This window comes from Ambystoma mexicanum, chromosome 10 (assembly GCF_040938575.1).
Source record: "Ambystoma mexicanum isolate Mex_15411 chromosome 10, UKY_AmexF1_1, whole genome shotgun sequence".
NCBI lineage: Eukaryota > Metazoa > Chordata > Amphibia > Caudata > Ambystomatidae > Ambystoma > Ambystoma mexicanum.
This window is the reverse complement of record NC_090932.1, coordinates 1,498,176,079-1,498,192,762: the sequence shown is the minus strand read 5'-3', so window position 1 is coordinate 1,498,192,762 and position 16,684 is coordinate 1,498,176,079. Positions and strand designations below refer to the sequence as shown.

At 47.2% G+C, this 16,684-nt stretch overlaps 1 protein-coding gene across 2 annotated transcripts in view; it reads right to left on the bottom strand.

The window, feature by feature from the left end:
- Positions 1 to 13,859, bottom strand: part of DENR (density regulated re-initiation and release factor) — a 64,964-nt gene extending 51,105 nt beyond the window's left edge. Inside the window, exons 1-2 of one of the 2 annotated variants that reach the window (XM_069619630.1) lie at positions 13,616 to 13,859; positions 12,043 to 12,163 (exon numbers count right to left, since the gene is read on the bottom strand). In XM_069619630.1, coding sequence (XP_069475731.1) covers positions 12,043 to 12,151 — 109 coding nt within the window. In that variant the 5' untranslated portion in view covers positions 12,152 to 12,163; positions 13,616 to 13,859. The remainder of the gene's footprint in view (positions 1 to 12,042; positions 12,164 to 13,615) is intronic. The other variant, XM_069619631.1, reaches the window with a different exon arrangement.
- Positions 13,860 to 16,684: the final 2,825 nt, after the last annotated feature.

The following is a 16,684-nucleotide window of genomic DNA, read 5'->3' as shown; positions in this document are numbered from 1 at the left end:
ATGCGGCTGTGTGGTCTATTGTTTGCCCCTGGCTCCTCCAAGGGGGGGGGGAGCTGTTCCCTTGCCTCTGGCGTCATGCTCTGCAGTCAATAGGTGAGGGGGTGGGTCTCCTTGCCGCCCGCCTGGTCCTCGACCCGGGTCCCTCTGTACCAGAGTACTCTTGATCTGGGCCTGGACTGTGCAACTTATGTTGCATCTCCTCCTCCCCGAGGTAGAATGCTGCAGGCTAGTGTGGTCCTGCCTATTGGAGGTCCCCCACAGCTCCTCACCTCTGCATCTGAGTTCTTCCTGGCTGCAATCCGCTGACTGCTGTCCCTCTCTGCCCGCTGGTCAGCTCCTCCGCTGTCGGGTACCCCTCTGCGGCCGTAATGTTCTTTCCCTCTCTCCGGCTCAGTGTGGGGGGACGGTTGCCTCCTCGGGACGGACTCCCTCTATCAGCACCGCCTTCTCCCGTGTTCACGGACCGCGCACTTTGTCTCCGTTCACCCAAACCCACGGCAACCTCCTCTTCGGCGTGCAGGGTTGGTCCACCACTTCTGCCACCTTTTCAATGCTCAACAGTGTTCCGGCGTCACAGGCATTGCCCGATGCTGTGCTCCAGCTGGATGTCAGGTTTTCTGCCGTGTGAGGCAGAGTGTTCTCTGCTGGCTGCTTCCACTGCCCGGGGCAACCTATCGCTCCCCTGTTTCTCCCCGATCTGAGTCTGCCCCCAGATCACTTTGTTGCTTCAGTAAAACCGTTGCTTTACCCGCCAAATTCAACAGCCCCCCCTCCATGGTGGCGGCAGCCATCTTGTGGATCGATGTCGGCGTCTTCCCTTACTACCGCTTTTTCGTTAGTGCTTAAGCCAAGCGTCTCTTGTCTTGTAAAGCACACAATATGTGCCCACGGTGCTCCGGGTCACATTGCTGCCCGAATCCGCTCTTCTGGTGAAGTTTAGTCGGATTAATTACGGATGGTTGTGTGGCCTGGGGCAGGATCTCCGAAGCTTCACCTCCTCATCCGTCGCTCACTGGCTACGCCCCTCATGAAATGCTTGTTTAGAAGCCACTATGTGCATTTTAACTCTTAGAACATTGTATCTAGATCACCATTAGTTTCTGGGGAGGTCTTATACGCTTGCATAGAGCATTGGTTTGATTTCGAGTTTACCTCAGACTGGAATTGTTTGTGAAGCCATACAGGACCTTTCATGGAGGATGAGTTATGGTATTTGGCTTGGTTGCGCGTGTTTTTAATGAATAAACAAAGAATTTTTAAAAAACACAAAAACATCGAGAAAAATAACATTTTGTTTGTTGTTGTTTTTGAGAATCCCCCCACCCACCGCTTTTAGAAAAAATACATCGCCCCCACCCGTTCAACCCCTTTTCCCTTTCCCAACCACATTTAATTACCTTTCTTTAGTTTGTTATTTTTTCTCTCGTTGTTTTGGGTTCGTCCAAAATTGCATGCTTAGTTATCTATTCAATGACATCACTGCATACCATATGAGATGGTTTGTCCTAGGTCCTCTGTAGGGGCATATCAGAATTAGATTGCTTCCTGCCGCCTACAAGAGTGCATTTGTTAATGTAGGTTTAGGACAACCCGACAACCAGGAGGATTTGCCATAGGCTTGAAGTATGATATGATAAGATATGATAAGTCATTAATATCGCTCCTGTACTAAGTTTTTCTAGGCGTGACAAGACAAGGAAGGGAAGACAGGAGGACAAAACACAATCTTACTAGGCCTTGTGTCAATCGGATCGCGCAAGTGCAGGGGGAGTGGGGGTAGGCCGAGTGGGAGAGTGCCAAAGGAACTTGTAAGTGCTGCCAAGGAGGTGGCTCATAAGTGCAAAGAGTCAGGGGACTGTAGGGTTGCAGATAGTCTCCTAGTGGCTCGGAGGCAGTGCAGGGGCAACTGGCCGTGCAGGAGCCTGGTCCTGCAAGTTCAGTGGGTGGCTAGGAACATCGGCAAGGGAGAGAGAAAGCAGAAGCGAAAAGGAAGGTCTTGAGTTGCTTCCAGAACCTTAGGTGGTACTGCTCAAGTTTGAGAGAGGCAGGGAGGCTGTTCCAGAGGGATGCCCCAGCCGAGGACAGAGCTTCACGCACTCTCTGCCTGGAGAAGCGTAGCGTCTGACCCTCAGAGTTGTAGGGATGAGCGGAGGGGTTGAGAAGCAAGATGCTTAGGAAGAGAAGTTGGATGTAGTGGGGTCCCTGGCCCCAGAAAGCCTTGTGGACGATGCAGAGGGTCTTGAACTCGATCCTTTCAGCCACAGGGAGACAGTGGAGAGATTTCAGGGCTGGAGAGATATGGGCCTGAGGCCAAGGACAAGTCTTGCAGTCCTTTATTAGTTGTAAAGGGCGAAGAGTAGAGGCAGGCAGATTTAGAAAGAGGCTGATGCAGTAGTCCAACATAGAGAGCACCAGGGCTCTGGAGACAGTGAGCTTCTGGGGGAAAGTGAGAAAAGGAAGAATAGCGCTGGGGAGGTGCAGCTGGTAGTGTGACTCCTAAGAGAAGTCAGATGTGAGGAGAGAAGGAGAGGGTGGAGTCGAAGATGACACCAAGGTTCTTAGCTTCACAGGGGGGATGGGGGAGTGAGGAAAGAAAGAGGAGAGAAATGAAAGAAGGAGCAGACGAGGCCGAGGGGAGCCTGAAGGAGAGCTGGGTGTCAACCGCATAACACTGAAATTTAGAACAGAAGGTAGAGATGCGATGGGCCAGAGGAGCTAGGTAGTGGTTAAAGAGCCAGGGAGAGAGGTTATACCTCTGGGGAACACCAAATGTAGAGAGAGAGAAAGGACCCAAGTTGGACCCGGGAGGGTCTGAGAGAAAGGAGGTCAACCAGGCTTGGGCCTGGCCAGAGATACCCAGGTTGTCAGACGATTGAGCAGGATGAAGCCTGGTTGACCGTGTCTAAAGCAGAGGATAGATCAAGGAGAATGAGGACAGAAGGCAGGTTAAAGTTTAGATTTGAGAGCAAGTCTTCACGGGTGCTCAGGAGAGCAGTTTCCGTGCTTCTGGCTGCTCTGAAGCCAGACTGGTGGGCATGGAGCCAACCAACAGATTCAGTATGTAGATTAAGCTGGGAGATGGGCAGCTTTTCCAGGAGTTTGCCCAGGAAATGAGTGATGGAGATCAGGCGATTGTTTGCCAGAGAGGAAGGATCGGCAGTGGGCTTCTTAAGGAGGTGGTGCACAATGGAGTGCTTAAGGGAGAAGGGGAATTTCCAGTGGCAAAACAGTGATTGCAGAAATTGGCTAAGGCTGGAGCAAGGGTGTTGATGTGGTCCTTAATGGTTCTGGAGGAGCAGGGGAGTACCTGCTTTGACAAATGTTTTCCTGGATCGACTGGTCTAGAAACATCGCTGGGAGTGAACAGGGAGAAGGAGGAGAAAGTAAGAGGAGATACGGCCGGAGAGGGTACTGGAATGGTAGAGGGAGAGGAAGGCGACCGGATGTCCTGTTTTTTAGTGAGATGCCAGAGCCGTGCAAAGGGCATAGGAGGGAACAAGAGAGGTGGAGACTGCAGCAGGATTGGCCAGCTCCTTGCAGATTTTTTTTTTATATATTTTTATTTTAAAATTATATTTACCTATTTATTTTTGCAATGATGCATTGGGGCCTTCAATTAGTACAACAATGCTTGCATCTTCCAAAATTCGAAGGTTCTGCTGTCCCCTACAAGGCATACCTTTTGTAGCTTAATTTTCTTTTTTTATTAACTTTATTTCCATTTTCAACAATAAGGAAAATATTACATATGTATAAACAGCAGATGAATCAGTAATACACTGTCAAATACATGCCATTAAAGCTTCGATCAAAGAAACTATCACATATCCGTTAAACCCTATTCACAAATAACAACCCCACATTCACAACCACACAGAACAAAACACAAACAGATTTTGAAAAGTTCGGGCGAGTTGTTAGAGACTGCCGAGAGGTGGGCTTGGATGTAGGCTCTCGTCTTAGAAAGGACAGACTCTGTATTACCTTTGGAGCAGGTGGTAGGCCAGTTTGTCAGAGGATGAGCATGATGCCCTCCATTTCCTCTCAGCCACCCTACACTTGCGCTTAAGGGTGGCAAGGTCGAAATCGTACCAAGAGTTGTATTTGGATGCATGCGTCAAACGGATCGGCATGACAGTGGCAAGGACTTCCAAGGAGAGATTGAGAGACCGAGAGATGAAGGTTAGAAAGGGCTCAGCCAGAGAGAGTCAGCCAAAGGTGTAGGAGGAGGAGAGAAAGTAGCAGTGAAAGCCTCCACTGACACACGATTCATGGGTCGGATGACCAAGAAGATGGGTGGCAGTGCTGGAGTCTGTTTAACCTGAGGGGCAGAGAGCGACAGATGAGAGGAGGGAAGAAAGTGGTGAGAGGGTTGGAGAGGGGGAGGTCTGACGAGATCAGAACAGCCAGGGTGTGCACTGCCAAGTGAGTCGGGCCAGAGGGAAGAAAAGAGAGAGAGGGAAGAAGAGACACAGAGGTTGCAAAAGAGCCCCGATGAGGGGCTAGAAGCATCCAAGTGGATGTTGAGGTCTCTGAGGAGGAGAAGTTGAGAGCTAGAAGCAAGGAGGGAGGAGGCGTGGTCAGTCCACTCAGAGAGGAATAGGGTGGCCACAGTGAGAGAGGCCAGGAGAGAAAGAGAGCCTGCAGACCAGGCATTCAAAAGGAGGAGTAGACCTGCGTAGGAATGACAGAACCAGAGATCCACTCCGGAAAGATCAGGGCTACTCCCCCTCCAGGACTGTTGGTTCTGGGTTCGGAAAAGATCTTGTAGCCATCAGGGAGGAGAGTGTCAAAACTCGTGCCAGAGCTGCATTGAACCAAGTCTCTGTGAGAAAGAGTACATCGGAACTCAAGCTCTTGAGGAGACGGCAGATGTCCGAGGAGTGTTTGAAGGCGGAGAAAGAGTTAAGAGTAACGCTGTGGAGCAGATTGCCCCCTTTGCAAGTCTTCTGTGGAGGGGTAAAGGCATGAGATACGCCCAGCGGAAGGTGTTAGGGGTGCCCGAGAATGGGTAGAGGAGGAAGTAGGAGATGGCAGGGTAGTCAGAGAGGAAGAAGAGGGTGCCGGAGGAAGGAGCCGGCAGAGCGGCCAAAGAAGCAGCGGAGGGTGCCAGAGATGTGGCAGAGGAAGAGGCAGCAGAGGAGCCGCAGAGGGGTAGGTAGGAGTAGCAGGGGAAGGAAGATAAGACGCGGGAAGCATCTATCGAAAAGTAGGATATTGGCCCGAGGGCCCTGGACAAAGACTGTGCCATTTAAGTAGACATTAATGATGGCCTTGGAGGATTGTAGGGGGTCAGGAGAGCCTCCCACCGAATGCCACCATTAATGCGAGAGGAGGCAAAAGGAGAAAGAACAGAGACCATACGGGGGTCCGTTGGTGAGGGTCTGTCTGGAAGAAACCCTGGTGTAGGTATCAGCGAAAGAGAGGCCTATGTTGGAGACCAGGATGTCCCTTTTGAGCTTCTTCTTAACAGACTTAGAGAGATGGATTGGATAGTCGATAGAGTAGGAGTTAGAGAAGATAGGGGAGACAAGAGCACCATAGAAGGTGCGGGCAGAGCAGCCCAAGGAGAAAGGGGGCAGAGGGGGGGTCACACACAATAGAGGGGGCAACAAGTACACCAAAGAACAACAACACTGGACCCTTGTGAGTGGAGGAAACAGTGCAAGAAACAAATGAACACTACAATGGTACTCAAATGGCATGAGAATGCAAGTACAATACAGAATACACAGCTGGTAGTCCAAGGGGACCGAGGAGAAGAAGAGAAATGCACATGATGCAACAATACAATGGTAACACTACAAAACAAAATACGTAAACACTGGTAATACAAGGAGATCTTGATGCAAGAGGAAAATACAAGCGATGCAATGGAATGACAATACAATAGTCACAGTACGAAAGGGCGTGGAATGCAGAGACACAAGCAGGGAACAATACACTGGCTGCGGTATAGGGGAGCCTGAAGAGGAAAGAGGAGGGAAGCAGACCTGGGTTGCGTGGGAGCAACGCTGAGAAGGATGCGCAAGGCCAGGGGAGCGGGGACAAGCAACGTGGGGAGCAATGTGCTAGGTAGGGGGAGAGGGGACAGGTTGCGTGGGGACACACGTGGCGCGAAGAGAGGGGACCTGGTTCCAAGTTTCAAGGAAACGCATGTGGCAAGCAAGACAGGGGGAGCAGGGCCTAAATTACGATGGAACGCACGTGGGGACGGGTGCGCAGGCGGGGCAAGTTGCGAAGGGAGCGAACGTGGGGAAGGGAGAAGGGCAAACGCGCATGCGGGGGAAGCGCGGAACAGTTGAAGGGGGTGCGCGTTTGGCAAGAGGAGAATGGGACAAACGCGCACGGTCAGGGAGTTGCGTGGAATTCAGCAACTCTCCCTCCCTTTCTTACCTTGCGGATGCAGATGGAGGGAGAAATCGTCCGCACTCATAATCTGCGCCGCTACCCCATCGCTGCCCAACACCTGTGTTGCACAACACCACGGCCTTGTCCTGCGAGGGCTTTGCCGCAGAGGGTCCGATCCTCGTTTCATAAAGGCTCAGGAGTGTGGAAAATTGGGTTACATGCTACGTGTCGTCGGGCAGCGTCTCCTGCTACCTGCGTTACACAACACCACGTACACAACACCACGGCCTTGTCCTGCAAGAGCTTTTCGCAGTAGCAATAACTAAATTGCTACGGCTGATCTACTTAATAAAAAGAAGGACTCAAGCAGCTACGGGTCTTGTTAGCATGAATAGCTTGTTATGAAATATCAGGCTGCTATCTTCTGCGTTTTCTCAAAGGTTTTACTGGAGTCCAAGAAATGTTCAGAAATAATCCCAGAAGAGAACAAGTGCAGAGTGTGTACTATTCCCAGGAACCATCTCCTAGACCCTGGAGAAAAGCCCAGGCAGGCAGCATACAACGTTGCAATCATGGATTCCCCCGCTCCCACGATGCAGAGGTGTTGATAGGGGAGGGAAGATGCTGCACCGACAGTGCAGACGTAGGTCATATACCATAATTTATAGCAGTTGCTGGATGGGCAGGGTCTGGCAAAGTCGCTCTGGATCCAATTTGAAGCCCTGAGCGGCTCATGTCTTAGCCCCCTCAGGCCCCAAAATGACACTGCCACCCGCCACTCACTCCCTCTGCCCCAATGAAAAGGTAATGCTACAGCATGATATATTTAACAAAGATCCTAGAAGTGTGGGGGTTGGGGGGGGGGGGAAATCACATTTCCATCGGACGCTGGCAAGGGCATGCGCCTAAGTAACACTTTTTTTAATATGATAAAATGGGATGGAGTGATCGAATTTGAGCTCTGGTCTCCTGGTCACATATGCACTGACTTTAATCATTTGGTAATTATTTTGCCCAAAAGTAAAAAAATATATAACATTCTGTAAACCAACCCCCACCTCACCCAAACAACATATTGTCCTGAACATCTGCACTTTATCATGTTTAAAGAGCTCAGAAATGCTTTATAAAAAAAAAAAAAAGAAATACAATAAGGAGAAGAAAAAGGAAGACGTCACATTATTTCAGTCCAGTAGGACTATTCATGGATACAACCCAACATCAGGCAGAAGGGCTGTCAGATTATTTTAGAATGTTAAGACCTACTCTGTGATTCATTTGCCCCCTGCCATTTCTCATTTTTGCCCTCATGGTTGACCGTCCGCTTATGACCAAGGACCTATCGAGGGACTAACTGGCGATGTAATTTAGAGTAACATGAATCAGGGTAAGACCGCTAACTAGTGCACTGGGGCCACTAAATATATGGTTTGGCGCGCTGCACCACTAGTATAATGAGGTTCTACCCTGGACCTCATATATTGTAAGCAGATAACTAATCATACTAGTGAGTTGTGCTTGCCAGTAACATTTCCATCATATACAGATATGATCAACAATTTAGTCAGTACACCTAGTGCATAGTCTTAAAATTGGATTTATTGTAAATTAATTTCCTCCAATCACAGCCGACATGCATTTTGACACAGTCTTTCTCAGGGCATTAGCGGCAAATTGTTATTTCCCCACTGACGGTTAAGTAATACCTGAATAAGGTTGGAAATTTATTCGGACTGGTGTTTTAGCATCTTCTTTAGTAGCTCTAATTGCTTAAATGTTCTCAGGTATTGTAAAGCGTTCATGTTTGTACTGGCCTAAATACACCACCATCCCTTTAACAACACATACTAAAAAAACACTTGCTGCCCAATTTCAAAAGGAGGGCGCAAAATACTCCCACCCCAAAATCTTATTTGGATCCCTGCTTGGAAAGAAAGACAATTCACAAACAAGAGACTCCGGTTCACTCCTATAGCAGAGGTGTGTAGCGTCCGACTTATACCTGGATGGGCTAAATAACAAAATATAAATCAGGAGGGACTCTATCCCGTTTATTCTAATTTATAGGTAGGAGGGTTAAAGACCATCCACTATTGGTACACTTGTGTGTGAGACATTTAACAATTATCAGTACCTACTCATGTTGGAGAACGGTACATAAAAAGACATACAAGTGACTTTTGTTTAACCACCCTTAGATCTTAGTACCAAGGTTTGGTAGGTGGGTGGGGGGAAAGGTAAGTCAATGAATTATCCTTGGAATTCATTAACAACTTCCCCCCTACCAAACCTTGGTACTAATATCGAAGGGTGGTTAAACAAAAGTCACTTGTATATGTCTTTTTATGGTGTTTTACATAGTGAATGAATTTCATAGTGAATGAATTTTCTGTTGGTATGATGTAGAATGTACTCGGATCACATTGAAGGTTTTTATGGAAATGTATATACCATCTCTGAAAAAAATTTATATTTTTTTACGATTCTCCAACATGAGTAGGAACTGGTACATGTTAAATGTGTTTCTCTCAGAAGAGTACCAATAGTGGACAGTCTTTAACCCTCCTACCTACAAATTAGAATAAACGGGATAGACTCCCATCTGAGTTTTTGTTGGATAGTAAGATACCAGGCAGCCAGGTCAATCTTCATGAAACTCTGTGGTCTCATATTGCATATCACTTGTAGCCACCGAATCTGACCCTTCTGCCATGCAACAGTAGTAGACATTGGGCCTCATTACGAGGTTGCCGGTCCTAACAACGGCACCTGTATGCTTGCCGGTACCGTTGTTACCAGACTGGCAAACTCAGAGTTGTGCTGCGGGTGCCTTTCATTCCACCAGGTCTGTCCTGGCGGAATGAAAGGCACCCACGAGCACAGCATGCCTGTAGCACCGGCACCATTATGAACGATGCCGGTGCTACAGGCATCTCCATTGAGTCCTATGGGGCTGAAACGGGAATGGGATCTACCAGCACCTGCAAAAGGGCAATTACCGGGTCCGGCAGGGTCAGAATACCCCGGTAATTGCCCATTCACGAGTGCCGGACTTTCATACCGGTATGGGAGGTAGCCTTGCCGCACTTACCACCAAGGCTACCTCCAACCTCGTAATGGGGCCCATTGACTCTAAAGAACACAACTGCAACAGCATCATCTTGTTTGTGCCCGATCCATTGCACTGGATTCACCACCTGCACTGTTAGCTCAATATCCAAAGCTCCGGCCCGGGTTCATCTTTCTTCAGTGCAGAGACCACATCCAGGGTCCTTGGTCGGGTATGGCCGCCAGCATAGCCTGAACATTTTCTGCTGAACCTCGACAACTCCTATTCTCCATAAACCGCACCTTGCCGGCTGTCTTGCCCCATAGACAAACACTGCACACAAAGAAAAGCACTGGGTGCAATCGGTGAACAAATGCCACTTTGGGTGCAAGCACAACTGCAACTAATTTTTCTTCAGTTTGACAGCTCCTTTTACCTATAAACCCAGCCTTTTCGGAGGGTTTATTCCATTGGTTAACAGTGAAGATTTCTGAGTTCTAAAAACTGAGATAAAGACCCCACAAGCCTGGCCCTGAAGGACTTTTATGAACTTGTAGAGAAGTTGCTCCCCCTATAAACGTTGTAGTTAATGGCCTGCATCATGTGTATCCGTCCCTCTCCATAGTTAATGTCCCTTTGGGAAGTTGGGCATAAAATATAAGACTAACCCTGCAATCAAGTTGTGTAGTGATCTTTCTGAAACCTAAAATCAGCATATAGGAAAAGCCTAATACTCTTACTGTAGAAATTCTGAAGCAGAATAGAATAAATATGAAAATGCCACTCCTGCTGAGAATTTACAGTACTCTCAATTAAGTCCAAGATAACCCTGCTCAAAGCAGTGAACTATCTAGAACTTCTATGCAGGGCTCAGCACCCTAGCCTTTTATGGCAAGCCCAGAAATAAAAGGTTTTGTTAAATGTGGTGCACGTGTCCTCCGAAAGTACCCCTTTGCTCTCAAGAAGTTTTTAATTGGCCTCCAAAAGCGGAAACTGCTCTGGTCATCTTATAACTCTGGGCAGCTTGCTACTGAAGCATCGGCAAACTCAAATCCTTATTAAGTCAGCCATCTGAGAAACTAATTAGTACTCCAAATAAATTCAAGGCACACCTGCTAAGGAGCATCTGCACTCACTTCCACAACAGTTTGGTCCTGCTGGCAAGTACTGCTACTGTCCTTGGAGCAAGAGTTCTGCTCAGGAGTGGTGTACCTCAATACATAGAATACAGAATTCCTGCGATGTATTGACAGACACTCCTACGACTAGCATATCTGGGCTGACGTGAAGCACTGCTAGTTACGCTCACATTAATAATATGGTAGCTGTGCCAACAACCGACAATACTCTATTAGTGATGCAGTTTGCTTAAGAAGCAAAATGTAATAATTTTCACAGTACATCAGTCCTGGTGGCAAGCACTGGTACTCTCCTATGCAACCGTACGAAGACTTAGCACTCTGGTTCATTACGCCAGTTATCCAGAGATTGCACTCAATTATTTGTAAAGGGTCTTGTTACAATATAATAATATTATTATGTGCATTTGCTTAGCCTAAAGCTAATCCATTTTTGCGATCAAAACCCAGTTTTCTTGCAATGTTTAAAAGGGTTACATTTGTCCATTTCCCCAGACGAATCCAAATAGAAATGTATTTGTGGCCTTTTCCGTTAGTCATTGCAAGAACGTGCTGTTACAACAAAAGACTGGACCTGTGTAGAATGTACGTTTAAAGTCTTCTTGGCCTTCACTGATAAACTTAGGTTAAATAAGATTGAAGACAGGTCCTCCCATTTAGCAGAGGAAGAAAACCTGTTTCAATACGGTTGCATTCTCTTGGTTAAATGCTATATAAAGGCTGACCGCACTAAGCAGAGGTTAATCTCAAACTGAATCAGTGTTCAGCCTTTCCATTCTTATCAAAAGCATAAAAAGGTATCTTTGAAAGGTTGCTCAAATAGGATTGCCATTGTTGCAACGAAGGGCAGGCACGTTTATTTTTAAGGACTTAAAACATAAGTCACTGACTGTGAACAGGTGGACGAAGTATACGATTGAGCCATAAGCGAAGTAAAACTCTTGACATAGCAAGAACATCTGCCGAACGCACAGTTTGTTTTACCCACTTGACATTAGATAAAGGTTGGGTGAATTGTTGTGTGTGTGGTTTAAACATATTTGTGTTATTATCTGCTACAAATGAATCACAAATTAACTATATTGATGCAGGCTCAGTTTGTATAAAAAATGACAGACACAGTGAGGCATTCAGGTACTTCACTTCTCCACTCTCTATGAAATACTGATTGTGGTTGAACCTGAAGTCAGCTGTATTGTATGTGTATATTAAAATTTGACTTGCAATCTTGAAACTCTGTCTCAGATGCTCTATTTTGTTTGAATTATAGCCCTTAGAAGTCTCAGTCCCTCAGAGTAGGAGTGGTACTTTTCCCCATCCATAAAAGATTATGGCAGGTCTTTTGCGTACTGATGTGCGCTGCCCAATAAAAAAAATGTTAGTGCCAAGACAGGCAGATCCTGTCCATTTAAAGTACTTTACAGAGAAACAATGAGATAATGCCTTTAGCCAGCATGAAAGGTGGTCACATAGCAATGAGCGTGCACAAAGTCCCAGACTTGCCTCCGCAGTAGAGTACACGGAGGGGGTAATCTCCAGAATCTATCTTTGGGATCTTCAAATCTCCTCTGCAATCCACTGGTATGGGATCTGCAGTCTCAGAAGCAGCCATCTCTGCAATGACCTGATGTCAAAGGAGAGACAAGTGTCAGCCATGCATAAAACCATAGAGAAAGAACTACAGAACTATAAAAATATTAGCGACAGAACGGCTAACGGAAGTAAACATTTGTGCTTAGCAATGATGGTGCCTTTTTACATTAAAAGTTGGAATTTTTCCATCTGAAAGGGACATTTTCCAATCTACCATAGAATAACTTTGCAAGAATGCGGATCATGTGCAAGGATATATCAAATTAAATACAAAATATAGTAATCTGCCCAGAATTCCATGAAGTGTCCAGATTCTGGCTTCTCAAAGAGGACAATCAACTTTTTAAGCCCAGTGCTGCCAGTCTGCTATTAAATGAGGTCTAGTGTCTACAAAAAGAGGGAAAAATGAATTTAAAATCCTAGATTTCAAATGTTTTAACAGACATAGGGGCCATTTGTATCCTCTGTCTGCAGGGCTATAACAATATATTACCAAGGAGGAATGCTGGTGGTCTTGCAATGCCAAGTCTACACAAAGTACGGATCAGGGGATACCCAATGTCTGGCTCCTCCATGTCCAAGTAAGACTATAGTTTCCCGAAGGGGTAGAAATTAGAAAAGAGGTTAAGGTACATAGTGTTTTCTCACCCAAGCACCTGTAGGGCAAAGGCAGAAGGGAGGTGGGGTGGAAGGACACGAATGCTGTTAATTGCATGATCTAAGGACGCAGTCCAGACACTAGCAAAGGGTAACATGGGGGTACAAAAGACATTTCCATTATACGGTATGGCTGCAAGAAGATATTACCAGATGGTTGCATGCAGGAGGGAGAGTAGGTCAGCTGTGCCCTTCCAAACCATTGTAGTTATGTTGGCTGGGATTACGCAATGGGCACAGGTAACATGGGGGCCCCCAATATTCCTGACCCCTCAGGCCATGTCGTGTTTTATACTAGTAGTCCGATCCCTTGCACACGAACCTACCACTCCTCCAATATTCCTAATGGTCTGGATAATGACATTTAAGAGACCGCAAAAGGTCTATAAAATAAACACACTTACGGTCCTAAGATTAGGTGTGGGCACAACACTAGCAGTATCACGGAAGCAGCTACCACGTTTGGCCCATCGTCGTCTCGGCTGTAAGATTGAAGTGCCCCAGGGCTGTCATTGTGTCGTTTTAACTAGAAGACACTGCCCCAAGTATGGAGCTTAGTGTGAAGCAGTGTTGCTATAACCTCGTGGGGACACCGGCAAAGAATTTACCCACGGGAAGCATTGGTAACATATTGGCAATTCTGGCCCGTCTATGCACCATAGGCGCGTATGCATCCAATTTCCACCATGTCATGAAACAACACGCGAGATATGACCATTCAATATTTCTGTCCCTCCCACCACCCTGTAAAGACTTTGTGTAGACAACGACCAACCCGTCCCACGCTAAGCAATGTCATGCCACTGCGGGGTCTAGGGCACATTACCTGCGAGCAAGGGAGGGCCTCTGCTTTCTGCACAATTTTGCACAAGGAACTCAAAACGGCACATGCAGGAGCCCGGATTCCGAAACAGCGGGGAAGAAGCTGTCCAGTTCTTATTCTTTCCGCCCTGTTTTGACAACTGGGCTTTGAGATTCCAAACTGCCTATGTGACGGGTATGCCCACGAAGCAATGTGTTTCACTCTATTCCTGGCTCATCATGGGCTGCCGGTGTCTTGCCCAGTGCCCATGCCATAGAAACAGAAGGAAGACGAAGTTATGAAAATAGAAAGAGGACAGCAAGGCAAACTCGGGCTCCAGGTTTGTAAATTAGGTAGCCATCTTCGAATAGAAATGTTTTGCATAGAAAACAACCAAACAGGCTGCAATACGATAAATGTATATTGTAAAATAAAATGTTCTCAATATTTTTATTAACGTGTTTTTGATCAAATATTTATAAACACATTCTTACTTTATATTTTATAACTTAATATGGTAGTATCGTTTGGTCTAAATGTATTACAACAATGTTATTCAATAAATCATGCTCACAAATAGGTTTTTCTTATTTGTATCCAGTTTTGATTCCTCGAAAGCAATGTAATGTTTCGTTGGTGTTAACGTTGAGACGCTTTTGGAAGTCTGAACGACTCCAACGAAACCTATCGATAGTCTTTCTTTTGTTTTTATTATTGCTTTACTCACACTGAAACCATCTTGCATTGCAGGGGAATTTGTCGTTACTGGCCAGGGTTCATCTAGTTAAATATTTTTTTGTGTATCGTAGGTGCCGCTTTAATGTATCCATGCCAACTTTTTAGAGTGGGCTGGGCACGAGGGGTCACGTTGTGTTAGGAGTGAAACGACCCAACATTTGGAGGCGGGGGGGACTAACTAGTGATGGACGGGGCCACTTCAGAAACGGGGCGGGCGAACGTAGAGGCCACGCCCCCTCTGTGCTACCCACAGTTCCTCTCCTAGTCCTACCAACTATCACACCTCCCATCTCCTAATCTCTGCCAGAATCAACTCCTCCTTGGTACAGTGCGCACGCACCTGTTCACACACGTGTTCACTTTTAAACATACCACTGATCATACACTTGCTCATTTACATGCACACCCAGCCCCATGCATACTCATTAACTCATACATTACATACATACTCCTTGCACACATGCATACATACATAAAGAGCTAACATGCAACACGATTGATTGAATGATTGATATTTTATTTCTATCGCCTCATACACAAGTGTTTCAGAGCGCCACCAGGCAGGAAAAGGCAACAGGGGAGAACAAAAACAACAATCTTACTAGGCCCAGTGACATTGAGAACGTGCAAGTTCAGGGTAGAGGGAGAAGGGGGAGAAGTGCATTGAAGGGGGAACAAAAGGAGAGTGCGGAGCGAGAAGGAAAAAAACCAAAAATAATAATACAATAATAAATGAAAAGGCAACTAACAATGGGAGTACAGCCAGCAAGTGGCAAGTGCTGGGTTTATGGCAGCAGGCCGTGTAGGTCTGAAAGTGCAGGAAGAAAAGGGGAGGGCTGTATGGGTACAGATACAGACCCCAGTGCAGGGGGTGGCCCGGAGGCAGTGCGTGAGGGTGGCAAGATGAGCAGGTACCTGGGCCCAGAGGACAGAGGGTGGCCAGGTGCATGGTGCCGAGGGAGAGTAGAATCAACAGGGGTGAGGGGAGAAGAAGGCAGAAGCAAAGAGGAAGGTGTTGAGGTGTTTACGGAACCGGAGATGGTTCTCCTCAAGTTTTAGAGTTGCAGGGAGGCTGTTCCAGAGGGAGGACCCAGCCGAAGACAGAGATCTACCCCCAGCTCGTTTCTTTGAGAAACAACTGACCCCGAGGGAGTTAGAGGTAGAGGAGCGGAGTGCTCGAGATGGGAGGTATTTACGGAGGGATAGCTGAAGGTATGTTGGACCCAGGCCCCAGAAAGCCTTGTGGACAATGCAGAGGGTTTTGAATTTAATCCTTGCATCCACTGGGAGCCAATGGAGAGATTTCAGAGCTGGAGAGATACGATCCCAGGGCTTGAGGCCAAGGACAAGTCTTGCAGTCCTGTTCTGGATAAGTTGTAAAGGGCAGAGAGTAGAGACAGGTAGATTAAGAAAGAGGCTGTTGCAATAGTCCATCTTAGAGATACCAGAGCTTGGGAGACAGTGAGCTTCTGGGGGAATGAGAGGAAAGGAAGAATACCTCTGAGGAAGTGCAATAGGAGGTTTGACTTTTTTGATACATCAGCGATGTGGGCAGAGAAGGAGAGTGTGGAATCAAAGGTGACACCAAAGTTCTTGGACTCGTAGGTGGGGATAGGAGGAGGGCCAACGGAGGCCGGCCAGAGAGTGAGGGGAAAGGAAAGTGATGGTGTGCCAATGAGGAGGATCTCTGTCTTGCTTGCATTAAGACAAAGATCGTTGGCGGCACACCAATCTTGGATGGCAGTTAGGCAATCAGTGATAAGAGAGGTGGGGGAGGTGGCCGAGGGCAGCCTGAAAATGAGTTGAGTGTCGTCTGCGTAGCACTGGAAGTTTGAGCAGAAAATGGCAATACAGCTGGCGAGAGTTGCCAGGTATTGGTTGAAAAGCCAGGGCGAGAGGTTAGACCCCTGGGGAACACCACAGGTGGAGAGGAAGACAGATGATAGGAAGGACCCAAGTTGTACCTGGGAGGGTCGATCAGAGAGGAAAGAGGTCAGCCAGGCCAGAGCCTGATCGGTGATGCCCAAGTTATCCCGGAGACGGTTGAGCAGGATGGTATGGTTGACCGTGTCGAAGGCAGAGGAGAGATCAAGTAGGATGAGAACAGAGGGAATGCTAGAGTCAAGGTTGGAAAGCAGATCTTCACGGATGTTCAGGAGAGCAGTTTCCGTGCTTCTACCAGATCTGAAGCCAGACTGATGGTCATGGAGACAGCCAACAGAAGCAGAATGAAGGTTTAGCTGAGAGATGGCCAGCTTTTCAAGGAGTTTGCCTAACAAGGGGGTAATGGAAATTGGCCGATAGTTGGCCGGGCAAGAGGGATCCGCTGTGGGAGTGCTTAAGAGGGGAGGGGAA